The sequence below is a fragment of the Sceloporus occidentalis genome, unplaced genomic scaffold (assembly GCF_023333645.1).
Source record: "Sceloporus occidentalis isolate IW3139 unplaced genomic scaffold, rSceOcc1.0.p SCAF_4, whole genome shotgun sequence".
In the NCBI taxonomy this organism is placed as follows: domain Eukaryota; kingdom Metazoa; phylum Chordata; class Lepidosauria; order Squamata; family Phrynosomatidae; genus Sceloporus; species Sceloporus occidentalis.
In genome coordinates, this window is record NW_028316984.1 from 11,728,893 (window position 1) to 11,756,584 (window position 27,692).

Here is a 27,692-nt window from a genome sequence, read left to right on the forward strand (position 1 = left end):
GTGCACTTGGTATCATAAAACCTTTTGGAAATAAAAGAGAACCTAAATCACACCAACCACAAGTCAAACGTGACATCCCAATGAAAGAAACCTGTGACAGAGATAGGCTCATAGACAAAATAATGGAATGCTTGGATCCAACCTCTAAAGCCACATTCCTTTTGTTTTCTGCCTTTCTCTCCCCTTCTAATCCACCTGTCAAAAGCAGGACAATTCTGTCTCCCTTTGCTTTAGTGGATCTACACATGAAAGCAATGAGAGACAAAGAATGCAAAAATGCTGACAGAACCAAATACAAACAACCCCCCCACAAATAAGGAGGTGGGGCCATTTCATTTTATTTAGTTTCTCTCCCTAGCAGCTGGGGCTTGGAATCATAAAATGGTGAAGTAAGTGAGTTATTTAGGATGCAGCGGGAGAGCTGAGAACATTCCCTTCCACCTTTGTTCCAAATCCAAGAAATATTTCATATAAAACCTGGACAGAGAAAGATTTGAGCAAAAGACATTTTTGTGCACTCGCACTCTTCAAACACAGCCATGTACAGGAGCAGCTACTTACGTGAAGTTCGCAAGGAGAAGTTTGAAAGGTCAGATGCTTATGAGGAGCTTCCAGAATCACCAGAATTTGGCAGCCTTGCTCAAGCCCAAGGCCTGGAAAACCTGCAGGACCTCAATGAACGCTTTGCCAACTACATCAATCGTGCACGGGTGCTCGAGCAACGCAATGCCATCTTCCGCAAGCAGCTCGAGACGTTCCAACGCATGGAGGAGCTGACTGGGTTAGAAGATGCTTTTGCTGCCCAAATTGATCTCAATCGCCAGCGTGTCCGTGAACTGGGCACTGAGAGATCCAAACTGGAGCGGGAGGAGAAAGATGCCCAGCGCATGCTGGATGAGTTCCGTAACAAGTAAGTTGTCTGGAAGTGAGAGCGATATTCATTGTTCCAAACTCAGGCATATTACTTTTCCATTGTCAAAGGCCATGGTGTTTGATTCAGGATAGTTGTCCAAAGTGATCTACATAGTGCATTTAGAATGGGGTGGGCCACTTTCAGCAGGTGACAGGGCAATTTAGTAGGAACTGGGGGTGTCACAAAATTGATGGGACAGCATGTGGGCCTACATACATTGCCTACTTCATCTTTAGAATGAAATAAAAGTTAAACTCCAAGTAACTTGGCTGTCGTCTTTCAAATCTTTCTCTGAAAGAGAGACAGTGCAACACAGGGAGGCCCCCAAGGGTGTTTACAAAATACCTAATAAAATGCATATCTCCTAGATAAAGTGCATTAAATAAGTTTGTGCATTAAATTGTGCCTCTTTGATGTTGTTGTGGGGATAGGTGGTGTTCGTAATGCTGTGCGTTTTTGGCAAAGGAAATCTAAGGTAAAAGTAAGTTTGCATGTTTTAGATTTAGATGAAAATATAAGGCAACTAGCATAAAGAGAAAATATAGATATAAGGTTGACGTATGGATGTTATTATGGCCTGTTACAGACAGCCAAAATAAAGCTGCTTCGAGTCACAGTGGAGGTATGGTGTTTCAATGATGCATGCGTCCTTAAGAGTCCAGAAGCCACACCAAAGCCACGCTCCAGTCCTTAGGGCTGGAGCGTGGCTTTAGTGCGACTCCTGGACTCTTAGGACGCATGCATCATTGAAACACCATACCTCCACTGTGACTCGAAGCAGCTTTATTTTGGCTGTCTGTAACAGGCCTACGTTAGAAAATGTAAATGGAAAGATATGCTTAGGGGAGGGGAAAAATTAATCAGCTGTACACTCTCAAAGATGAAATATTTCTCAGCATATGATAAGAAATAGAAAGACCGAGATGGTTCTAGGGAATAGATAACTAAGGAGGAACAAAGAAGAGAGCTGAATAAGTTATGTGAGAAGATGTGTGTAAGAGACATCTAGATGGTAAAGAATGATATGTGAGGGAAAGGGTGGTGGTGGAAGTGAAGTAATGTGATAATATTGTAATGTGGAAATGTAAATATATATGTGATTTTTTTTTAGCTTTTCAATAAAATAAAAAGAAAAAAAATTAAAAAGAAAAAAATGAAAATAATATTTATTCATTTATCGTTTAAATCCTTTTCCCAGCTTTCGGTATTCTTCAGTGTCCATTTTGATTATGATGCCACCAAAATGCACACTGAAGACAACAACAACAACAACAACAACATATAAAACAGTAGAAGCACCCGCTGATTAAAATTTAAGCTGCCAGCCAAGGACAGGCTAATGATCAGTCAGTCTGTTTGTCCAAACCCTTGGTGAAAATCCAACTTCAGTATCCAGCCCCAGTGCAACTGGGATGCTCTTAACTTTCCTCTCTCATTATAGCCCTGTTTCAACCTGCCCTGATTCAATGGCACTATTTCCAAGTATTGTAGCACTGTTTCTGGACCATAACATCCACAATTATATGCTGCCTGAGCTAATTTTGGCCACACACACACACACTTGATTAGCCAAAAGGTCGATATATATAATAATTTATGCTTGGTTTTGTTTGTTTGTTTGTTTGTTGCTCTTCTTTGTAGATATAGATATGAATGTGAGTATCAGCAGATGCTGAAAACTACTCTTGAGCAGCTTAATAAGGTGAGCTAATAATATCAAATGCAAAATTGTTTTTCTATGGTTTCCATATCTTTCCCCCTACTGCCGCTTGTGAGTGTGATGTCACTGGCACTATCCAGTAGAGGTGTCAGTGCCATTTGTGCAATCACATGCTGCAATTCCCCTTTTGCAATAGACACGTTATCTTGGATTGTGGGGAACTGAAATTTTCCATGTCTGAAACAATGCCATGAAAAAGCATTTCTAAACCAAATGAGTGATATCTGGAAAAGTATTATGTATTTGTGCTCAGGCGCACCCACAACCCCTGAATGAGTGTGTTCTGGACTAGCTGTCTAAAGATTCAATAAAAAGAAAAGGGTACACAGAATATGAATGTGAGCAAAATCTGTAAGTCAAACATAGCCTCTGAAATAATGTACGGGGATTGCCTGCCTACGGACCGGATACACTTTGCGTCTTCCCAGCAGCGCTGACTCTTCTGAAGAAAGCTACTTTCCAAGATCAAGAAGAGATATATTGAAACTTTGAGAATGAGTTCTTTGAAGTGAAAATTTAAATTATGCTTTCTCGGAGGGAAAGGCTGTCTATGAGAGGAGGAACAGGCTTTATGGTGCATCACTTTAAAAAGCAATTGACATCTATGGAGAATATATCATTTTTAATCTTTAAAGAATGTGTGAAATTAAAATTTAATAGCTGATCTCTGTACTTTCATGTGTTAAAAAAATAGATCTTTCTAAGTTCAATGTTGATGGCTAAACCTTTGGCTTCATTTTTAACCCACTGTTAGTGTTTTAGTTTAAAGTTCGTTTCCCATTAAATGGCAGAACACAAAGCAGATTCCCCTACACTTTGATTGGTGTTATAGTTATTAATTTCATATTTCAGGTTTCCATATCTCATCATTTCTTAATTTTTAGAGGAGCTTGATATAACACAAAATAAATGTTCACACATACAAATACACAGAGAGAGCTATCCAGACTAAGGGTCAAACCAGACACTAAAGGCAATACATATTCTCCTCAATTAGCACTTTAATATATTTTAATATATTAACAATTAACATACTTTAACTCTCATAATGGAATTTCATCAGAGATATGTATCTGGTTTTATTTTTTAATAACAAATCTCAAACAAAGCACTCTAAATGCAAGATAGACAGTTGAGGGCAATCATATTCAATGAAAAGCAGATCTTTTACCACTTGAGAGAGCATCTAGCAACAGCAGGAAAATCAATTTTGCGGCCTCATTTTTACAGTCCATATATATAAAATAGACATAATCTATATATGATTGTTGTTCAACTAAACAGATGAATGCTGCATTTTTAAAAGGGCAAAATACAATTTTGTGTTCCAATTCAAAATGCCTTTTAAAGAGCACAGAATGTATTCTGGAATATTTTCTAAGCTTTGAAAGGTTTGTTCATTCTTTTCACTCTTGTCTCTCCTTCATTTTGCATAAGATTCCCTATTCTAGTATGATTTATTATTACTCATATTATCATTATTCCTTGACAATACTTCATGATTTGCTCTTAGTAAGATAAGAACAAAGGAGAAGACAGAAGGGAAGAGCAACTTAAACTTCAGTCATAGGTATGCTTACCAGGAGGCAAGCCCCATTCAACTCCATGGGGCTTGCTTCTGAGCAGACATGTTTAGAATTGCACTGTTGAAGAGACAGGTAGAATGATAGGTCCCTTCCAATTTTTTGATAATTTCAGTTATAGTAGTGCTTTGGATTACATGAAACACACAGAGAAAAAGGGATCAAATTATGGGAAACCAGCTCAAGCTAAACTAATCCGCATCTTAAGTATTAGCTGTACTAGCAGGTATGGTTCTGAAAGTTTTGGATTTGTTCACTTGTGTGAGATTAAAAGTTTATTTTCTGAGGGACATTCTCTATCTCCTGGTGTTGTGGTGCAAGCCACATCTGTAGGGTAGAACATGGAAGAGGGACTAAACATGTGTTGTTGTTTTTTAAAATGAATAAATGGAGAAAGTGCAGGAGATGATAGTTTTTTGTGGGTTTTTCGGGCTATGTGGCCATGTTCCAGAAAAGTTTCTTGCTCACATTTCGCCAGCATCAGTGGCTGGCATCTTCAGAGAGATGACTTTCCTCTGACATGAAACAGACCATGCTGGGTTTCTTTTCCAGAGAGGTAACTGAACCACAACTACAATGAAGAATCCTCTGGCACTTCAGAGAAGATTGTCAGATTCATTATGGCATAAACTTTTAGGACTTTAATTCGCCCTGAGGTGCACAGGGCTTTATGCTGAACTGCAAGGAGAAAGGCTTCTTGTTGCATAGTGAGATGAAAGGAAAAGGAAATGCAAAAAGTTCATATAGTGATAATTAGCTTATTAACAGTCTCCATCCAAAAAACCCGAAATAGTCTTGCATTGGTAAACCAATTATTCTATAAATATGAGCATTCTCAATTTTTACTTTATAATAAAAATGTCTAAATAATATTAGGGGTAGCAACTGTGCCAGAGTGGACCCCAGTTTTCACCCCCATGCACTTACTGCAGGCCAAAGGGATGTGTTGCACCTGAACTAGGAGTGGTACTATTATCCCCAGTTCTCATTTTGGCATGCATGCATGCATATATATATATATATATATATATATATGTGTGTGTGTGTGTGTGTGTGTGTGTGTGTGTGTGTGTATGTACTGTATATATATCACATTGAGATACACACATGCATATATATATGTGTGTATATATATATATATATGTATATGTATATATATATATATATCACATTGAGATACACACATGCATACACACACACACACACACACACACACACACACATGTGAAGGGTTGTTGGGATGAGAGTAGTGGGATGAACCTACAGAAACCATCTTGTTTTGTCGCAGTTTGAGCAAATTTAGGCAGTTTGGGAACAATGTTTTGACCAGAAAAGAATGGAAGGAGTCAAGGGAATTGGGTCGGTTCCTTGGGGGGGGGTGGGTTTGCCGCTTGTAAAATAAGCTCTGGAGTATTTCTAAGTTGCTCTATTTTGAAAGAAGCAGTCCACAGATCACAGTACTTTCCATATTGACACTTTGGTCATGATAACAAAATCCATTCTTCCACATTTTGCTACCTCTGTTCTGAATCCTCATTCCTAGCCCCTTCTCATGTATAAGAATTGTTGCTGTTAGACAACCGACAATAAAAGGGCAGGGTCTCAGGTTGAAAAGCAAAGGACATAAAAGGTCATCACATAAACAAGACAACCAATATTTATAACAGTTATGAAAAATAGAGAAGTGAAAATTTATCACATATATAATATGAGAAACAACATAGCCAAAGGTAACAATGCATATATGACAAACAAATAGCAACATATAGCGAAATCTTTTTAAATGTATTGTTGCATTTGGCTACATTGTATGTTATTTTTCATATTCTATGTGTGACATTCTATTTAATTCTGTATATATTTCCATTTTTTAAAATTTTTCACAACTGTTACAAATATTATATTTATTGGTTGTCTTTTTAATGGGATGCTCTTGTATGTCATTTGTATGTGTCACTGCCAGAAACAAAGCCACAGACAGTGTGATGGGGGTGTTGTGGTTTGCAGGTGAGAAAAGAAAGGAGAAAAGCAACATAATGAATTGATTACTGGGCAAGCGGCTGTGGTGACTAATGGCTCCTTTGCTCTCAAATGTAATTCAATCATGGAAACAAACACTTTCGTCTGACATAAGGTGACATGTCACAAACTGTAAATATCAAGCAGTTAATGCCATCCCCATTAGCTGAAAGTGGTTGCTTGAGAACATTCATAGATCAGCCTGAATAAATAACATTACGCAAATGCATTTGGTTTTAGGACCCATCTGCAATTTTCTTCTTCTTCTATCTTTCTCTCTTTTAGAAAAGGTCTGAGCCGTCCAAATGAAAAATCAATGCAAAGGTTGCACAGGCTCTCATAAAGGACAACATAATGAGTATGTGAAAGGAAGATCACAGAACGTTTGCTCTGTACATGTGCATATAAGTGTTCTTCTGGTGGCTGTGTTTCCTGTTGTACAGCGTACAAAAAATGTAACTGCTTATACAGGCACCAGGCTCTGAACAATGAACTTGCATTCAAATGTGAAAATATTTATTTTCAAAGCCAAAGCATAAAAGTTACAACACCTTCTTTCATAAAAGGTGTGAGGGAAAGACCAGGGGAAGTGAAACATTATAGATCCAGATCTTGATCTCCACCTGTTGTGGATAGTGTGTAGTTTTTCAAAAACACTATTTTGTGTGCTGTAAGCTTTTTGTAGCTGACAACCTACTTTAACAGATACATAAAGTGCCTAAAGGTGAGAGGTATATATCTGTCTTTCTATGTACACACAGGCACATATGTCAATCTTTACTCTTGCTTGGACAACAACCCATCAATGACCTCCCAATTGTGCTAGTCCCCAGGAATGAAACATCACTGCCAGGACAGTTCTGGTATTGGCAGTCATGTGGTGTCACAGTCTCCTCCTCTCCCCTTCTTCCCCTTCCTCCTTGCTATTCCCAAGCAGCCTGATTGTCTTTATATATTTTTCTATTTCTCTTTTTAAAGAAACTTACACCATAGTAGCAGAGCTTCATAAATAAATAAAATTAAAATTAAAAAATAATAATTCAAAGGCATGTTGAATAGGGAGGTGGGTTTAAAGTGGGGTCAGAAAGAGAACATGGGGGCAGCAGCAGACCCAGTTGTGCAATTACAAAGATGTGAAATATTGATTGCTCTGAACCTTGTATGTTTCTATTTGTTTTTGTTTAAACTGATGCTGTGAGAACAGGGCTCATATAATAATATCCAGAGTTTGCAAGAACATTCTGCCTATAGTTCAAAGCTTTTTTGATCCTGTTGACATGTGGTAGGATTGGGTCCTTGAGTCAGAGGCATCCTATGGAGACTGTGAGCAGAGCAAAGGAATCGGGGATTGTGAGAAAAACATTTGAGGAAGCTGTGAAGCAGGGAAAAGATGGAGGGGAGTGGCAGTCTTGAAGTGACTAAGGGCCTTGACAAACTGGCATAAAGAGTTGGTCTCAGAGCAGAGTGGGGGCATGGTGTCTGCACACCAGCCACCCAGACGCTGCTCCCATGCCACCCTCATGCTGCCCGTCTGATCAGACAGCAGGCAGCATCATGCCACATCTTCTGCACTTTTTGCAGCTCATTTTTGCACCACAGAAAGGCCACATCGGGGCCATGGCATGCAGTTGCTGCAGCCCTGATCTGGCAAGGAAAGGGATGGCATCTTGCCACCCCTTAGGAACCATCTGTATAGCCCCTAAATAATCTACTGTTTCATTTAGCAGTTGCCCCACATCCAATGACCGAAACCTATAGCTGCCTTTGAATCCTAGGATACATAGCAAGAGACAGGTTGCAGCCAGGAAGTAACCCTACATATGTGGACTACATGACTATTAGACTCCATTCTTTACATTTTAAACAAATACTTCAAAAATACCTTTAATTCAAAACAACAACAACAACAACAACAACAACAACAAACCAAGACATAAAACAGTAAATAAGGGGAAGGGATATCTGTAGTGGCAAACAGGGCCCAATAAAAGATATAGGCATTCATGCATATCACAGCCAGTACTGAGCATGATGGACCAGTGGTGCAGCTCCAGATGAAGCAGATACTGATATCTTGCCTTCAGATTTTGCAATGTGTTTGCACTTAGGGATTGGGATAAACCACTATGAAACTTGATATGAGTGTGTAGGTTAATTTATTAGATTTATTCAAGTTTGTGTTAGACTACTTATTTATGCTTCAGATGCCCAAGTGTTAACTGTGTTGAATGTGTTCTTAAATTTAGTTTTTAGAATTTTAGTTCCTCCACTCAGAGAGCTATGTGAAAGAGAGTTTCAAGCTTTAGTGGACCATCTGGACTGTTATTGCCAGGTACTTATGAGTGGGATTAATGACAGCTGTAGATAACTTATTAATGCTGTTCCCACTTGTGAAGGATTTTTACTTATATTTTTTAATCATGCAAGGTGTTATACATTTTACAAGTATAAATGACATTTTTGTATCTTCACCGTAAGTGGGTCATTGCTAAAATTATATGCCTACTATAGCACTATTATTCCACTTAAAATGCCATGGCTGTGTTCTGTGGAATCCTGGAGTCTGTAGTTTGGTGAGAAACTACAGGAGCTGTCTGGCTCAGTATTCTAAATTATCATACCTAAACTTGAAATCCCATGTTTTCATAGGATGCAGCTATGACAGTTAAAGTGGAGTCATTGTGCTACAGCTGTTTAGTGTGAAAGGGTGCCTGGTGCCACTGACTGGAATTTTGAATCATCAATGGTCTAGATTTTATCCAAGAATCTAGGAACCATATATTATCATTTCATGTGGCACATATCTATCACCTTCACCATCTATCTTGCCTTTTCCACAGCTGGGAATTGAGGCAATTCACAAAATATAAAAAGAATAAGGATAACTTTGTATACATATATAAATAAGCAAAAAATGATTAAAATGAATAAAGTGATTTGTAGAGTTGAAAAAATTTGAAACAAATAATTAAAAAGGGGAAAGACAAAAATAAACAGAACAGCACACTGTGAAAGCTCCTTAAAGTCAGTTCCTAAAAACTTGTTGGAACAGAAAAGTTTTCACCTGCAACCGTAAAGTCTGCAAAGAGGAAGTGATCTTAGCCTCTCCAGAGAAGGAATTTCTTAGTCTGAGATTCAAGTTCTGATTCTAGATTCTAGTTCTTCCTTCATCTCTGGAGCTGGTCATAAGGATTGCATCCATTTGCTAGAACTGAAAGCACATTGAGCTGGGCTTAAGAACTTGTCATAATTAATCTTTTTTTTAAAATGTGAAATTATCACTTCAGGTTGAGACTTCGATTTAGAGCAAACTCATTTAAATCACCAGGTCTGAAGATAGGGTCAGAACAGATAGCCCTGAAGAGGCAGCTTGAAGCTGCCCCTTCTGAAGATGGATTGAGGCCATGACAACCACATGCCTGGCCCAAATCCACCTTGAAGCTGGCTCAAAAAGGAATGGCAAAAGCTGGCTTTTCCAAAGCTGGCTTCATGATTCTCCAGTGGCATGCGGTGTATAAACGCCATGCAGCCAGAGTGTCATGAAGCTGCCTGTGTGTAAATGGTCAGGGTGGCTTTTGGATGTGTGGCATCAAAATGTCGCATCCTGAAGCCACCCAGACAGTGGAGTAAAAGGGCTGTCTGTTTGGCCCCTGTTGTTCTAAATTAGCTATGATTTCAGTGGGCTCACATTAATAGGCTCCCATTAAGCTCACAAAAGTCAAGAAAGATGTAGACACAGCACTCTGTGTTTGGTAAAAGAAGCACATAGACCCACTTAAATAAAACCACCATATGTAGTGGTTGGAAGCCCTCTCATTTTCTCACAAGAAATGAATGGGAGGCATGGCCAGTTGGATTCTTAAACTGAAATTTGGATCAGGACAATTTGAGTCAGAATCAATTCAAATCAGATCAGGATATGATTCAAGTGATCAGGTGCCTGTGTACAGACCTATTTATTATATTGTTTATGTGGTGGTAGTATATGTATGTATATACAGTATTTTACAATTCTTCATGACCTAACCATTTAAATGGGATACATCATTTATTTCACCAGTATTCAAGACTGGGGCATTTTCACAGTTTAAGTGGCCAGGTCATGTGCACTGAGATACAATTTCCTTGCACCTATCACCTTCAGATGAGTGTAATAATAACCTGGAGACAAAGAGCCGATAGTGCAACAAACTACCAGAAAGATGAAAATTGTTTGTTCCTTGGCAATTTTCTTTCTGAGTGTTTTGACCAGGCTCATGCATTCCTAAGAGACAAACATGAATAGTTTAAGAAAACAGGGTTTATCAACATGGGAAAGCATTAATCAACAGTTTTGCAAACCTATTGGGCTTTCTTGCCTTGTTTTTCTTGTTTAGAGGAAAAAACATTGCTAATTAATCACTGATGAAGTTACCATCTAGGGCTGGGAATGCGGGTGGAGGAGATGACACAGAAACAATTGTACAGCAGGTTGGGTGGAAAATATTCCTTTGTTTTTGCACAAAGGTGAGGTGCACCAAAGGACCTCCTTCAAAGAGCTGGGATTCTTTAGAGCTCTTGGATGCACGATGCGCCTCTAAAACAAGGTGTGTAGACCTCACCTCTTGGCATTGTTGTGTGCCTTCAAGTCATTTCTGACTTATGGCGACCCTAACACAAACCTAGAATTAGTTCAAAGGGTGTTTGCCATTGCTTTCCTCTAAGACTGACAGAGTATGACTTGCTCAGGGTCACCGAGTGGGTTTCCATGGATGCGCAGGGGTTCAAATGATCACCTCCTAGTGTCCTAGTCTAAAACACAAACCGATACACCATGCTGCTCACCAGACCCCACATGACTTGTTTAAATGTTTATTTTAAGTGAATTTGACTTTGCTCCAGCAAGTGAGTGGTGCAGTCAACAGTGGATTAAAGACAACATAGAGGTTGGACCAAAAGGTTGTCCATCCTTGTGCTAGATCAATGGATCCTGAATAATATTCAAGGCAGCAACTATAGTTCTCCTGCTCCTCCTCACCTTGCCTTCACAACACCACTGTGAGGTTAGTCAGGCTACAATAGAACAAGTGGCCCAAAGTCATGTGGAGTCTGGTGAGCAGCATGGTGCATTTTCATAGCTGAATGTTGACCAGAAGTTAAATATTCCAGTGTGGTCCACTATAACACATTGAAGTGTGGGTGGGGGTGCACTGCCAGATGTGAATCTACAAATGAATTAGCTGTGAGAGAATCTTGCACTGGTATATGACTTCCTCTTACTGGTCTAGACTGTTGGTGTGTCATATGGGTGGGAAGTTGAGTAGCCTGTCAGATGTTGTTGGATGGCTCCCAGTAATTTCCAGTAGTTAGGAGCTAATAGTGAGGAATGTAGTTCACAATCATCTGGAAAGCCATACAATTCCCACCCTGGCATATGAGAAACAACATAAACTATCCAGATATGTCATGAGTGCTGAATGCCACCAGCCAACCGAATTTGACTTAAAAGCACAAACCTAGTGCTCTTTATTTAGCAAATATGCACTAATCAGGGGTATCTGTTTCTTTCCCTTCTACCTATAGGCATCAGGGTACTAACCTAGGCTCAAAACACACTGCAGAAATAATCTAGTTTGAGACTGCTTTAACTGCCTTGGCTCACTGTTAGAGAATTCTGGGAACTGTAGTTTTGTGAGACATTTAGCCTTATGTCAGAGCACTGAACCAGGGCAATTAAAATGGTCTCAAACTGGATTATTTCCGCACAGTGTTTTGAACCTTGCTGTCTAGCTGTCCTGATTTGGCAGGGACAATCGTGACTAAACTTCTGTTGTTACAAATTTTCACTTGCTTTTAAAATGTCCCAGTTTATTTCTCCTCCTCTCATATTTTCGTTTTGTCCTCAGTTACTGCAAAGTGGGTTCAAAGTGAAAAAGGAGTTTGCACTCAGTTAACTTCTGAGTATGGAGAGGAGAGGAGGGAGCTGAAATTTTGCCCTTTCCAATAGGCCCTGACAAAAGCAAACTGCTGTAGCCTCTCCTAGCTTATCTGTTCTTCATCACTAATAATTTCTTTCATCTTGACAATACTCTGATGTTGCTTGGCCACACATACCATGGTTTACATCTGCGAAATGTTGAAGGGTATGTATTAATAATATTGTTGTTGTGCTTCTGATTCACCTCTCAAATGGAAATTGTAAAGAACAGTGAAGAGTTGCGGAAAAGGCTCACTGCAGACATAGAAAATTCCAGCTGTGGTCTGCATTATTGAATCTTATTTGCTCACGGTGTAGATAAGTAGGCGCACAATAAAAGTCCATGCTTTGGTTTTTATTATTATTTTTATTTGTGCATCAGCAGACCTGACCAGTCCTGCATTCTATGATATAATGGAAAGTGCAAGCATCTACACAATTTTCAGTAGCACAGCAAATCTTTGGATTAGCTTATTTGGTGTCTTTCACAAAAACATTTCTCACTGAATAGCTGATCATCACATGCCTTCTACTGGAATGTGACTGTTTAACCCCAACCATAAATGTTTATATCTAAGTACTGTGGAAAAGGCAAGGGGACACACCCCCACACCTATCTATCATCTGTCTGTCTGTCTGTCTATCTATCTATCATCTAAAAAACTAAAGTAACTAAGTGCATAATACTATTTTCAGGGAACTGGGTATGTGTAGCTTGATAAAGAGAAAACTGAAAGGTAATATGATACGTTTTTTAAAATACCTAAAGAGATATTATATAGAAGATGGAGCCAGCTTGTTTTCTGCTACTTCAGTGACTAGAAAATGAACCAATGCATTCAAATCACAAGAAAAGTAATGCTAACTAAACATTAGGAATAACTTCTTGGAACTAAGGGTTGTTCAGCCATGCAATAGACTGGCTTGGAGGGCAGTGGACTCTCCTTTGGAGATCATTAAAGAGAGGTTGAATGTCCATCTCTCCAAAGTGCTTTAGTCATGTGTTCTTTAGCTCTGTGGTTTGATGATTCTGCAATGGTTTCCTGGCATTGTCAGCTGCAGCCAGAATTCAGTTTGCAACGTGGTAACAGAGTTTGATGCTGCCTAGAAAGTCCTGCTTTTCATTATCAGATTGTGCAATCATTTTTATCATTACATAAATGTTGTCAAATCTGGTTCAATCCCATAGTGCCATCACAGATCATGAATAGTACCAATGTCTCAGTAGTCAATGTCTCTGTGTGGTTCTCTTTGCATCAACACTGTAGAAATAATACAGTTTGAAACCATAGAATCATAGAATCATAGAGTTGGAAGAGACCACAAGGGCCATCCAGTCCAACCCCCTGCCATGCAGGAAATCACAATCAAAGCACCCCCGGCAGATGGCCATCCAGCCTCTGTTTAAAGACTTCCAAGGAAGGATACTCCACTGCACTCCAAAGGAGTGTGTTCCACTGTTGAACAGCCTTTACTGTCAGGAAGTTCCTCCTAATGTTGAGGTGGAATCTCTTTTCCTGTAGCTTGCATCCATTGCTCTGGGTCCTAGTCTCTGGAGCAGCAGAAAACTAGCTTGCTCCCTCCTCAATGTGACATCAAATATTTAAACAGGGCTATCATATCACCTCTTAACCTTCTTTTCTCCAGGCTAAACATCCCCAGCTCCCTAAGGCATTCCTCATAGGGCATGGTTTCCAGACCCTTCACCATTTTAGTCGCCCTCCTTTGGACACACTCCAATTTCTCAACATCCTTTTAAAATTGTGATTTCCAGAACTGGACACAATATTCCAGGTGGGGCCTGACTAGAGCAGAGTAGAGTGGGACTATTACTTCCCTTGATCTAGACACTATACTTCTATTGATGCAGCCTAAAATTGCATTGGCCTTGTTAACTGCCACATCGCACTGTTGACTCATGTTCAATTTGTGGTCTAGTTGGACTCCCAGATCCCTTTCACACGTAGTTTCATTCAGCCAGGTGTCTCCCATCCTAAATCTGTGCATTTCATTTTTCTGCCCTAAGTGCAGTATCTTACATTTCTCTGTGTTGAAATTAATTTTGCTAGCTTTGGCCCAGCTTTCTAATCTATTAAGGTCATTCTGAAGTTTGATCCTGTCCTCAGGGGTATTAGCTACTCCTCCTAATTTGGTGTCATCTGCAAATTTGATAAGTATTTCCCCAATTCTGTCATCCAAGTCATTGATAAAGATGTTGAACGGCACTGGGCCCAGGACGGAGCCCTATGGGACCCCACTGGAAAAGACATGTGCTGCAGGTGAGGCTCAAATGCAGTACCTTGATGTGTACTGATGTATAAGTACCACGTGCTAACCGATTGCGCCACTGGAGCCCTAAACTGCCATGGCTCCATCCCACAGGACCCTAGTATTTCCACATTTGGGGGCACAAGAACTCTTTGCCAGAGATGGCAAAAGACCAGGTAAATCTACAAATCCCAGGATTCCATAGGATGGAGCCACATCATTTAAAGTGTTGTCAAACTGTATTATTTCTGCAGTGCAGATGCACCCAGGACACTTTTTATGGTGAACTGTATGGATAATATGTGGTGCTGAATAAATCAAGGATGTTTTTGGGTACTGTATTTCTGCTTTTTGCTTTTTGTGCAGTAGAGGGAAAGCTTAGAATGAACACTAAGCTTGCTCTAGGTTTGGAGGCACATCATACTCCTGAAAATCTGAGCAGGCTACCCTGGTGGCATTCTGCAACAGGTTTGGTACATTCCTGTTCATGTCACTATTAAAAAGTAAGCTTTGTGTCTGAGGAGTTTATTACATGGCGGGGGGGGGGGGGGGTCGGGGGTTTAAACTGTCATTATCCTGGGAAAGTCATGGGATTGCGGGAAGATTTTCACACACTTCGCGATGAAAGAGGACTTATCTCAGCAATAACCAGGAACAAATCATTCACAGGATTCCCCCGTGAATTATTTGTTGCTGGTTATTACCTGGTTATTGCTAGGATAAGTCCTCTTTAATTGCGATGTCATGTGAAAATGAAAAGACATGGAGCTACATAACTACAATGCAATTCCGTACTCACTCCAATTTATTCAGTGGAGTGGACTTCATATTGTAAGACTGTATCCTAACTTACTGCTTCTTCTTTTGGTCTGCAGCATTGCTGGTCTTCAGTTCCATAAAAATTAACATGTTGCATAGCAATTATTTAGACTTACAGCTTCACTCAGAGGATAAAAATGAAGATAAAAGTAGGTAAGAAGATTCCAGGAAAACTACTTTGAAGATACTTCTTGGTCTTTTTGTCCAAGTCAATGGAAACAACATGGAGACTGCCGAGGTATTAGTCATCTTCAGAATGGCTCTTCAGGATTCCAGGAGATGTCACGTCTTAACAGTAACATTCAAGACAAGTGATTTAGCTTAAAAAATGTTTTTATATACAAAGGGACTTGGGTGAAAAGAAACAGCAGTTTCTTTTTTGTTACAGGAAGCTGATGAAGCCCTGTTGCGTAATTTGGAACTACAGGTTGAAGTGCAGTTCTTGCAAGATGATGTTAATGCCACAAAGGACAGATACAAGAAGGTAATTGCCAAGAACTAACAGTAGGCCTTTTCTGTTACATTTAGTATTCCTTCCCAGGATAACTTGTGGAGTCAGAATATACCATTTTATTGCTTTAGCAACAGATACAATTTGCCTTTAACTGACTGGTTCACAAGTGACCTTAGGCAGGTGAATCCAAGCCTATCTTGAATTTCCGTCCCCTGCAATTCAGGGTTCCTTCAGAGGCAGATTGAAGTTCATGGTACATTTTGCCGCTTCTCCACGGTCCCAAAAAGTGCCAGATTGGGGCCTCTGGGCTGCCAGTGCGGCTGCCCTGCCCCTAACCCAGCAAGAAAAGGGGCAGGTGCAGGCCACCCCTGAAGGGGCGATATGTACTGCACCAATGATAAAAATATAACACACCCCAGTTCAAAGACAATTATCACCCAAAGTCCTGAGTAATTGGAAAGGTCTGCCATTTCCCAGGAGAAACAGAGCATGGAAGAAGCCAGCCTAGCCTCCCATGAGAGGGAATTCTATCATCTGGGAAAGGCCACTGAGAAGACTCCCATGTACTCACCAAATATGCTTATGAGGGTATTGGCAGTGAGAAGAAGTACTCCTGTGAGGAACTTAAAATTCAGGCAGCTCCTGTTGCAAGATATAGGGCCAATTCAGACCTCCAGGTAGCGGTGTCCTAGTGGCGATAGTAGGGATCGGGACTATGCACCAATCGCACGGTCCCGAGCCCTACTATGTGCAGCTGGCGCCACTATTGTGTGGCACTGCCCACACAGGGGGGACGTGTTGATAATGTGTGGGCATCTGAGTGGCCACACATCTCTTCCAGGAAGCGGCATCATAAGGGATGCAATGTAGCTCTTACGATGTCACAAAAAGGAGCCGCTTCACCATTTGGTTGCTGCAGAAACACTACGCAGCAAAACGAGGTGGTGTTTTCCTGCCTGTCGGTCTTGGCCCATAGTCTTTTAGATTAACTGCACTCAGTACATATGATATTCAATGAATGGAAGGGGTTTCAGAAAGGAGTATCTTAGAGCAGGGCACAACTGACTGGAACCCCAAACAGGAAGGAGGGATGCAATTCTTCACTAATTTATTCTCAAAGGGAATTTAGCCATTTTCTTACCACTGCAAGAACATCTTTGAAAACTACAGTTTTCAAACACTATTTGCAGTTCAGATCTTATTTTATGCAAAGTTCACATTTTTTGTGCAGAAAATAGAATTTTCTCTGCAAAAATTAATATTTTTGAAGAAAATGTTTCTTCATATAGTGGAAATTGATTCTGTGCAAATTCACATAAGGATGTTTTTTTACACATAAAACAACATTTTCTGCATAGGAAACAGCAGAAATAATAGTTCCTGCACAGAACATACTGTTTTCAGCACACACACAACGATCACATGCAAATTTTGTACATAATACGTCCTGAACAATGATGATTCTTATCAGTCCAGGATTCTCCACATCAGGGTTTCCCAACATTTGAGAAACATATTTTTGACCATTTTCAAAATATTGTGGAATATCCCTTCCATCTCTACTATACTGTGGTATTTTGTTGCACATTTGACTTGTTTCTGTTTCTATCCAGCTCTGCAGGACCTTTTGCAAAGGCCTATAAGCTGACTGTAAACACACTGATGATTGTTCAAGAAGTCTAAACATAACAGTGCCAACATTCAACACAACATGTAACATCATTGTCAGGAGAAGATTATTATTTTTCTACTCCTGTTCATTGGGTTTATGTATGAGAGTAGCCAAAAAGAATAAATGGAAATGGACATTTATGGAAAGTAAGACAAATGATTCCTCCCATCTAGAAACTGAGAGAGAAGGGTAAAGTGGGCTGTACTTTTCTCATAATACTGGACTCCTTCTATCAATGACTACTGTAACTTCACAATTATGCAGAAGAGACCATTTTTTTAAGTGATGACAACTTTTCAGAACTCCCTTTGAATATATCACATATCTCCTTATGCTTAAATATTAAAGAGGTGGGATCCCTGTTTACCTGTCACTCTACTTTGAGCAGACTCTTTTTTTTTTGTCTGTAGATGCACTGTTATGTTTGGGAAATATCCATATCTGGCATGCTAGCAAAAAATACTTTCTTCCTATAAATTTCATGAGGAGGAGAGAGGGGAAAAGTAGCCACACAGGAGTACTGTTCCTTGATTTTTTGCTGTGATATTTTCAAATTTGAATAATTTCTCTTGACTGCAGAACCTCATGGAAATTCAGACATACGTCGGCATTTTACAACAGATTGTGCAAACAGTCCCCCGGGTGTCCACACTTGCAACTGGAGCTAGTGAGGTAAGAATTTCATTTCATTGGGGTTTATACATCAGAGTAACCAAAAAATTCCAAAGGATTTAGTTCTTAAGTACTTTTGGAAGCAGGGGAAAAAAGAATGACCTTTTAGCAAATCATTGCTTGGAGGATGGCACTGATACTAGTTGTCTTCTCGCAGTCCTTATGGAAACTGCCTAAGGTAGCACCACAAGAGTGAGCTGCTGTCCTGTAGAAGCATGAAATGGGAAGGATTTCCTCTTTACTGTGATACTTTCATGCAAGTAAATGATACCTCCTGCCTTGGCAAGTTGTTAACTCTTTTCAGCTATGTGTGTTCCAGTTCCAGCAGGGGGTCTTGAGTGAATGACATATAGTGTACATATGATATGGCAAACAAATATTTCTCTGTACGTTGACACTATTTTTTTATTTCTTGCAAAGATGTGAAAACATATTTCTAAATACACAGCTACTTGTATCTGGCAACCCTGTTCCAAACACAGATCCCAGAGATGTGTATACCTAGGGGCTTTGGTTAATTTGAATCATTGTATTCATACCGTATTACATGTATGAGCACCTCAGTTTAAATCAGAGTGGCTACAATTTGAAGTGGACACGGTCTTTTCTTACCATCTGCTATCCCTTCACCAAAGTAAAGCTCATTTACCTTGAAGAAAGTGGTAAAGAAAGCTATGAAGATGAACCAGTGACGAAAACGGAAATTTTTCAAATGCATAAAAATTATCAAACGTACAAATCCTCTTTCAGGTTCTCCAAAAAAGAGATGGTTATTGGTCATGTTGGCTGAGAGAGACTTATAGTCCCAAAACATAACTTTTCTGAGTTTTTATTTGCAGCAGGTTCATGTTTCAAAGTATGGCGCTGGACAGAATGAACCTTCTTTAGTTTAATTTCCAAAGAGCTGCAGACTGGATTCCAGTAAACACTGCTTGTTTGCACATAAAAGTACCTCAACAGGCATTTACACTTCATCATCTCACCCAATCATGCTTCTTTTCCAGTCAAGTAAAATTTATGAAACAGCAGGGCTTCTATAGTGTTCCTGCTAAAAACACTTGATAGTAATTTGACAGAAAATTGATTTTGTCAAGAATTTTTCCCTTGGGGAAATGTTTTGAGCACTTAATCAAATCTCTAATGGTACTTGCATGCAATCAAATTCTTGCACCCTACCCCTCCTTGTGTTTTGATCTTAGGAAAGACTGATAACAGAGAGAAAGATACCCATTCTGCAGGGCCAGTTAGAAGAATATAAGAGTGTCCTTTGCCAGCTCCAGGCTCAGAAAATGAAACTGCAGACAGAGGTATTCTTTTTTCATAAATATTGCTGTGAGTAGACTGATAACTCTATCTGTTTGCAGATTAGCATTTGGGGACTGTGAAATTCAAGCACGGTTGTGTTTCCAAGCAAGAACGATCTCTAAATAAGGGTTTAATCAATTTATTTCAAGCATTTGATCCTGACCTTTAATGGACAAGCCTATTGGAAAATGCATTGAATTCAGTGAAAAAATGTTCAGAGACTGAAGTATATTCACCGTAAATGAGAAAGAAAACAGACACCAGAGTCAAGTTTTTTGCTAAAGGGGATGAAAATCTACATATGAGAAACAGAATAACTAGAATAAAATCCTAGTTTCTCCCAGTATGTGACCCAAGGCTGTATGTGGCTACATATGATGCCAGATGGCAAACACAAAATGAAGTATAAGACTGAAGTGCCTGAATACGGCCCGGTACAGATGGGTGGGAAGCGCCGTCCACGGGTCAAAATTAGGGCTTGGGAGTGCGCAGCGACTGCATGCTTGTGAGCCCTAGGATGCAGCGGCGGTGCCATCCTGGTGCCATGATGATGCAAGCATGGCACAGCATCCGCATGTCAGGATGCTGCACTTGCATCATTGATGCACCACAGTGCACTGATGGCGGCATCCACACACGCCAAAGACAACCTACATTTACTGGGTTGTCTTTGGTGCGGAGAGAGCCCGCGTGGTTTGGTTGCTGCGGGCTCCCTCAGGAGCAAAAATAGGCACTTCCAGCCTGCCCATCTGTCGAGCCCCTAAATACCCAAAGAAAACATAGGTCTTCATGTCCCTGTGGTTAACCTGTCTGTGAAACACATTCCTACAGTGGCCATGACCCAAATTAAAGTCATTGGACCAGAACTGGAACTGGGTGGGTCTCTCTGTCTCTCTCCCGAGAAGCAACTGAATAGCAGTCAAGAAGACTGCTTCAGGAATTGCCACTTAAAACACTCCAGGTGTACTGAGATTGTGGTTCCCAGTGGAGCTGGCTAATCACACCTCACCTTTTCATGCAAGAAGTCCTCAGAATGCTCCAAGCAGTGCATTAAAAGTTCCATGAGGTAGTAGTTTCCTTGAGGCAGTAGAGCCAATGAATGGGACTAAGAAGCCTCTTGCTTGGGTTGGCTGCTAAGTCGCTGCTCCCTTTGCACTCAGTCACCCTGGGAACAGCCACTGAGCAACAAGCTGAGTAGTGACCAAGAAGCCTCTCACCCATGCTGGCCTTGCAGCAAAGGTCAGCAAGGATGAGAGGCTTCTCAGTCACTGCTCAATTGCTGCTCCCAAAGTGACTGGGTGCAAAGGGAGAAGCTTCTCCCTGATGAGGAAGGACTCTCAGTTCCTTTTCACTGGGGCAGAAAGAGGTGCAGCTGTCTTCTCACCTTTCTCCCAATCTGAGAGAGGCTGGAGAGGCAAAGGATGTTTTTGAAGAATCAGCCATGGATTCTCACCTTCCTCACCTTCCCCACACAGCTTTGTCTAACACCCCCCCCCCAGACACACACACACACACACACACAAATTTTGGGTGCTCTGTTTCCTCTTTTTTGCATGATGAATCTATAGCCACTCCCTACTGCTTTTACCCTGGGAAGGCTGCATGGGGATGAGACAAAATCAGAAGCTTTTTTGTTGCTTCATTGGAACATTTTTACCCTTCTAAGGCTTTCCCCTATTTAAATGTTCCTCCTCTTCTTTCATTTTCATAGCCAAAAACTAGTTGGAGTTGTTAGAGCCATGGGTATCTTTTATGTCAGGGGTATGTTCCTATATAGCCAGCCCTAGTACAGTATTCGACTTGGTACTTTGAGTGTATACCCCCAAAGTTCTAAGGAGGCATTTATTTTATTTTTTTCCAAAAGTGAAATTAAGGGTACACTTGTAGTCTTCAGGGCTGTCTGGGTGATGCCCATTGAACCTTTCAGCAGTTAGGATTCTGGAGAATCAGAAGAAATAATTTAATAAGTTATTGCCAAGTGAGTGAGTGCCACCTGGTGGTCAATTTGTATTCCACAGGAACATTATTTAGCCAAGAATTTTCTTTTGCAAGATCATAGGATTTAAACCTAATATTTTCTCTCTCAAAATAACTTCCATAAAGGAAATATATTGGGTTGAGCTCTGCTGTATTCAAAATCCATATTGATTTTTCACTCACAAGTAAAAGAAAATATGCACCATAGGGAAAAAAAAAGCTTATACATTTTGTTGTGGTGAGATATTTTCCAGGCATAAACACACACACACACACACACACACAGAGAGAGAGAGAGAGAGAGAGAGAGAGAGAGAGAGAGAGAGAGAGAATATTAATGGTCTACATCCAATTGCTAGTCCCACCTATACTTCCACTTATTTAATGGTCTCCTCTGGTTGGGACTAGCAGTTGGATATAAAACCCTTTATTTATTTAAAAATTGAATGTGCTGCTTTTCTGCAAACCAGCACTCCAGCAGCTTAACAACAAAAAAGAGAGCATAATAGAATGTGCCATAAAATACAAGTAAAATTTGAGAAGCAACAGGATAAAAACACATATCAGCACATGTAATAATAAGATAGAGGGAGCAGCAGTTTGGTAATTGAGCCATTGAAAAACAAACATGATAGCCTTGACCAAAGAACCCTATACAAATACACACACACACACACACAAGTTAACCAACCACTATTTCAGTCAGAAGTTTAGTTACCCTTATTAATCAACAAAATAATTGGAAATTGGCTTGGTTTTTCACTATTTCTTCTAGACAAATTGTCATCCTGTATTCACTCAGGTTATGATTCTAGATCAGCTACTTATCTCAGCTATGTAACTACAGTATCTTAGTTATGTAGTTAAGTAGCATCTCTTAGTCCAATTCTCCCAATCCAGATTTAACCGAACTGCCAAATGTCTGTTTTCCTGTTGATCAAGATGAAGCTGGCTGGCATTTTCACCTCCTTCCCACAAGCAATCTTCAGTGGAAGGAGGATTTATGTCAGAGATATTGCTTCTGACTGTCAGATCTCTTACAAGCAGGAGTGGCAAATGTCAGTCAGCTGCATCCAAATCACCAGGAAACAGAGTCCTGTTGCTCAAAGTGGCCGCTGCCTGATAATTCTAGATCAAGGGTCTTTCACTATCGCTATGCATTCCCTATGATGCCAAAAATCTCTTAAGAAAAGCAGAGCTAGAATCAGAAGAAGGAGAAGGGGAGATATGAGAGAACAACAACAACCTAAGGTACACGGATGATACTATAATAATGGCAGAAGACAGACTTGGAATGATAACTAAGGGAGGTTAAAAATGAAAGTGCAAAGGAAGGATTAATGCTGAACATAAAGAAAACAAAAATTATGACCACAGAAGAGATACATAAATTCAAACTAGACAATGAGGAAATTGAAATAGTTAAAGAATTCTTGTACCTAGGATCAAATATAGATTGGAGTGATGACTACAGTCAAGAAATAAGAAGGTTAGAAATGGGGAGGGCAGCTGTGAAAGAACTGGTGAAGCTCCTGAAGAGTAAAAATGTACAACTGGTCACTAAAGTTAAAATCGTATAAGCCATCATATTTCCTATCACCATGTATGGATGTGACAGTTGGACTGTCAAGGAATCAGACAGAAGAAAAATCAACTTCTTTTATCTGTGTTTGTTCCATAGACAACAATGCTGGAGCAGGCTATCAAGAGCACCCAGGAGAGCTATGAGGATGAGGTCCAGTTGTACAATGAACAGATTGATACTCTGAGGAAGGGCATAGAAGATGCAGAGAGGACCCTGGAAAAATACACCAATGACTGCCGTCAGCTCTCCATTTATAAGCAGTCCCTGGAGAATGAACTAGAGCGCTACAAACGTATAATTGAAAATGAAGACAGCAGGTAATGCTGCTGCAAGGTTTCAAATACTGATGTGCTTTTAAGGAGCCAGTTTAATATGCACACAAATGGAGTGAGAGGCATATAGCATATTGCTTTGTATGAATCGGTATTAAGCAAGACTCTTTTTGGAAAAGGGTTTCACCTCAACTTGGACCTATGTTGATAATAAAATATAAACTGCCACCAAAATCACAATGGCAGGCTGCCCAATCTCAACAGATTTCTGTTGTTGTGGTGGTGGTTGTGTGCCTTCAAGTAGTTTCTGACTTATGGTGACCCTAAGGTGAACTTATTGTGGGTTTTTTTTGGCAAGATTTTTCAGAGTGGGTTTGCCATTTCCTTCCTCTGAGGCTGAGAGTGTGTGACTTGCCCAAGGTCATCTAATGGCTGAGTAAGGATTTGGACCCTGATCCCTATAGCCACAGTCCAATGCTCAAACCACTATACAAAGTTTAGGAAGCACTATATTCCTCAAACTAAGCCAACATATTCATTGACTGCTAACGTGTGGCACGTCAAGACTATGAGAACATCAGCAGACATCACCTCCGATCCTCACCAGCACTGAAATGGCCACTCTTGAAGTGACACAATAGGTCCAGGGTGGAGCTTAGGTTGTTTCAGCAGGAAGAAGGGAATATCAAGCTCTGTGATGACTAAGAAAGTTTAAAAATGCAAGTGTAAGGTGGAATTATGCTTGCTTATGTCACTCACAGGATGCTGACCATTCATTATCACTAATGTAGTGTAGCACTCTTTTTACTATGTTAAATAGGTGCATTTAAAAAGTTCCAACTGCAGTTGTGATATCTTGCCTTTCCCAGTAGGTTCAGGCGAAAGCAAACTGCAGTTACTTCTCCTAGCCTGTCTATTGTTCCTCATTAATAACTCTTACCATTTTGACCACACTCAGGTGTTGCTTGGCCACATGTGTCCTGGTTTTCATCTGTGAAATGTTGGAGGGTATATTATTGACTTGGCACGGCAAACATTGAAGGTTTTAAAAAATTATTCTTGATTCAAGTATTATTTTAGTAGAAATTTCTCCTCTCTTTCTTTCTCCATTAGGTTGAATTCTGCCATTATTGGAACCCCTGTAACGCTCTTTACACCGACTTACAGATCCTCCTCACAGCCTCCAGCCCTGAGAGGGAGAGGTAAATCACCTTAGGTCTTTTGGACCAAAAGATTAACATATGTGAGATGAGTCCATGACTAAGCTGGTATAGTGCCTAGCTACAACCGATATGCAGAGCTTACGGGCTCAGTTAATGTTTTGCTGTATGGGTAGCAGCTATTATTACAAGGAAAAAGAAAGATTTTAAGTGATAGGGAATCAAAGCAAACTACCTTGGCATTGGGTTAAAGGCTGGTCTACATGTAAGTGGGTTATGTCGACTGATACAGATTTTCGCACCTTTAAAAGGGTGTGAATAAAGGAAGTGTCTGAAAATTATCTGCACCCACATGTAACTGGACGCTGCACATTATTTCATTTTTTTTGGCTGTCAGTCAAAAGGGAGGACATAAGCACTTCTGCTTGGGTTGTCACCTATTCCTACTGGTGTTGTTTTTGGCTATCAGTCAAAGTGAGGCGCATGATCATTTCCACATCCCTTGGCACTTATTCCCATTGGTGTCGTATGATCTTGGTGTTAAATAAGTTTTTGATCAAAAATGTAGTATTTACCCTTTCTCTCAGAACAAGAAACCATGTAAAGCCTTCATTGGTGTTCTCTCTCCTCTCCTTCCCCATTGCCTTCTGAGCCATAGAACAGTGGGGTGGACAGATGGTCATTGATCCCTGTCCACCCAGTCATAACGTGGTTTGTGTATGTGTGTGTTGGAAAAAAATCAAACATATTTTTCCTTGAAAAGCAGTGTTTCAGTAGGTTTAATAAGGGCAGAAAGTGTTAATAACTGGGAGAGGGGAGGAATGGGAGAGATGACACTGGGAGAGCTCCAGCCCTGCCTGCCCTTCCTGCCAATGCAAAGGAGCCAAAAAATAATTTGCCTCTTTCCACCCTCGCCAGAGACTTTTAACTATTTAAATGCCCATTGCCTTCTGGAGTCGGGTAAAGAAAGTGTAAATGGAATACCTATTTCAAATGGCCAGTTTTCATCTGAAAAAAATAAGAATTAAAAAATGATGTAAAATGCCAAGAAGCACAGGCAAAGCCTATATGTCCCTAAAACCAAGAATCAGAGGAGGGCAATAGTGGTCCTCAAGCCAGGGTAGGCAAGGGCTCCTTTGTGAAAATACACTCTGGATTTTAGCCTGAATTTTAAAGGAGCTATCAAATTTGCTGAATCCTATCTTCTCAATTGACTCAGCAGATTTGATACTACCTTTAAAATTCAGCAGGGTCACCAACCCCTGACACTGGAATCTCTAGCCTCAACTATCTCTAGTTGTTGTTGGGGTGCAACTCCCTTCATCCCTGAACATTGGCTGTGCTAGCTAGGGGCAATAGGAGTTGCAGTCCAATATAATGTGGTTTAGAGGAGAGTGCCACCCAGCAAAGAGTCAAATTTAGAGTCTTTTTCCATTTTCTAATTCTAATATCTTTTCCATTGTGTCCATTTTGAATCTATAAAACAAGAGATCTATTGTCCAAAACACAGTACAGAAATAATCCAGTCTGAGACCACTTTAACTGCCCTGGCTCAGTGCTAGGGATTCCTGGGAATTGTACTTTATTATGCCCGCCCCGAGGCTAAATGTCTCACAAAACTACAGTTCCCAGAATTCACAAACATGGAGCCAGTGCAGTTAAAGCTGTCTCAAACTGGATTATTTCTACAGTGTGTCTTCGATCTATCTCTTCTTCTCTGTAACAGCCTTTCTTTCAACAAATACTTAATACCACTTTAACAATATTCAGAAGCATAGATGAAGTGGGATGGAATCTTTGAAAGCTTTTGCTAGATATGTCTTTTCCTCACTTAGGCCTGATCCAGACTGGTGCTTTGCACCAGCCTGGACACGTAGTAGGGTTGCCTGGGGGTGGAGTGACTGCACACCCCGCAACCCTACTGTGTGGAGGTGGTCTCACAATGGTGGTGCCCCATGTACACGGGTGCTACCATTGTGATGTAAGCGCTGCACGGGGTCCGCATGGGGTCCGCACAGCATCCGCATGGCATCTGCACAGTACGAGTGCACCAATTGCATACTCGCAACATCACTGCGCCGTCACACAAAGAACCTGGAAATTCCAGGTTCTTTTTGCTCTGCAGTGGCAGCATGCCATTTGGGGGCTGCGCCATCCCTGAGGAGCAAAAACGGGCACCAGCAGACCAGTGTTTCTTGGCGGTCTGTCCTGCGTCATAGTCTCAAAGATACTAGAGGATTCCTACTTATCTTTCTATACTACTTTGGCAAATTATAGTAATACTGTCTGAGCTGATGGCTAAATATTATGCCTCTCACCTTCCCTTGGTCACATGTTGTTTTCATGTTTGTTTTCCTCTTATTTTATTTGCTACAGACATTACACTGGTCATACAAGACATTGCTAGTGCAAAGCTAAGGCAAAGAAGTTTGCCCAAGAAAATATCAAGGCGAAAGGAGATCATACCTAGAGACCTCACCAATGGTGGACCATCCGAAAAAATGTATGAGCGACCTCGGGAAGGCTTTGATCATGATCAGCAGGATTTCAAACATGAGGGGCTAATAGTAACAGGAGAACATGGGCATGATGTTGATGATGAAGAAGAAACAGAGCAAGAAAGAGCTGTAGAGGATGTTCCTGATGGGGCACAGATAAGCAAAGCTTTTGATAAACTGTGCAATATAGTCAGAGGAAGAATCAGATGCTACCAGCGACCAGAAGCCAAAAGTGAATTCTATACTAAAGGGCGTTATGTCCTTGTCTCAGGAGAGGGCAGCTATGAGGAACCCTCTTTCCGCTCTTCATCCATTCATTCTACAGGTAAGATCACAGTTTCTGACAGCAAAGAAACGATGATAAGTGAAAAAGGTGTAGAACCCATAGCAGAGTTACCTGAGCCACTTGACCATGATAACAATAAACTTGAAGCCTATGAAACACCAGAGGGGCCCAAGATACAGGAAGATATGGAACAGGAAAGCAGAACAGAAAGCAAAGAAAAGGAAGATGTAGCTGAACAGCTGGAAAAGCCTGAAGAAAAAGGTGAAGAGTCCACAAGGGAGCCAAGCATTGAGGAGATTGAACCAGTTCCCTCAGCTGGTGTGAGTGACCGAAATGAGGCAGGGGTTTATGTCAGCAAAGAATATGGATGCCTGAGTCCACAAAGTATCTTGAGTTATGAAAAGGTAGAAGTGATGGAATCCATTGAGAAATTCTCAGATGACAAAATGCAGACATATGAAGAAACAGCTATGATTGTGGAAACCATGATTGAGAAGAGCAGTAAGAAGAAGATGGACGACAAGAGCTCTTAA

General features: G+C 40.5%; 1 protein-coding gene across 2 annotated transcripts; it reads left to right on the forward strand.

Moving 5' to 3' along the window:
- Positions 1 to 539: 539 nt before the first annotated feature.
- LOC149313509 (filensin-like) lies at positions 540 to 27,692 on the forward strand. Of its 2 annotated transcripts, XM_089519224.1 has the most exons (9): positions 540 to 910; positions 2,555 to 2,615; positions 15,667 to 15,762; positions 17,984 to 18,076; positions 19,276 to 19,383; positions 23,040 to 23,260; positions 24,329 to 24,417; positions 26,752 to 27,427; positions 27,485 to 27,692. In XM_089519224.1, the coding sequence occupies exons 1-9, from the start codon at positions 540 to 542 to the stop codon at positions 27,690 to 27,692; spliced, it is 1,923 nt and encodes a 640-aa protein (XP_089375350.1). The 2 variants fall into 2 exon arrangements, with proteins under 2 accessions (XP_089375350.1, XP_089375349.1); XM_089519223.1 differs by having other exon boundaries at positions 26,752 to 27,692.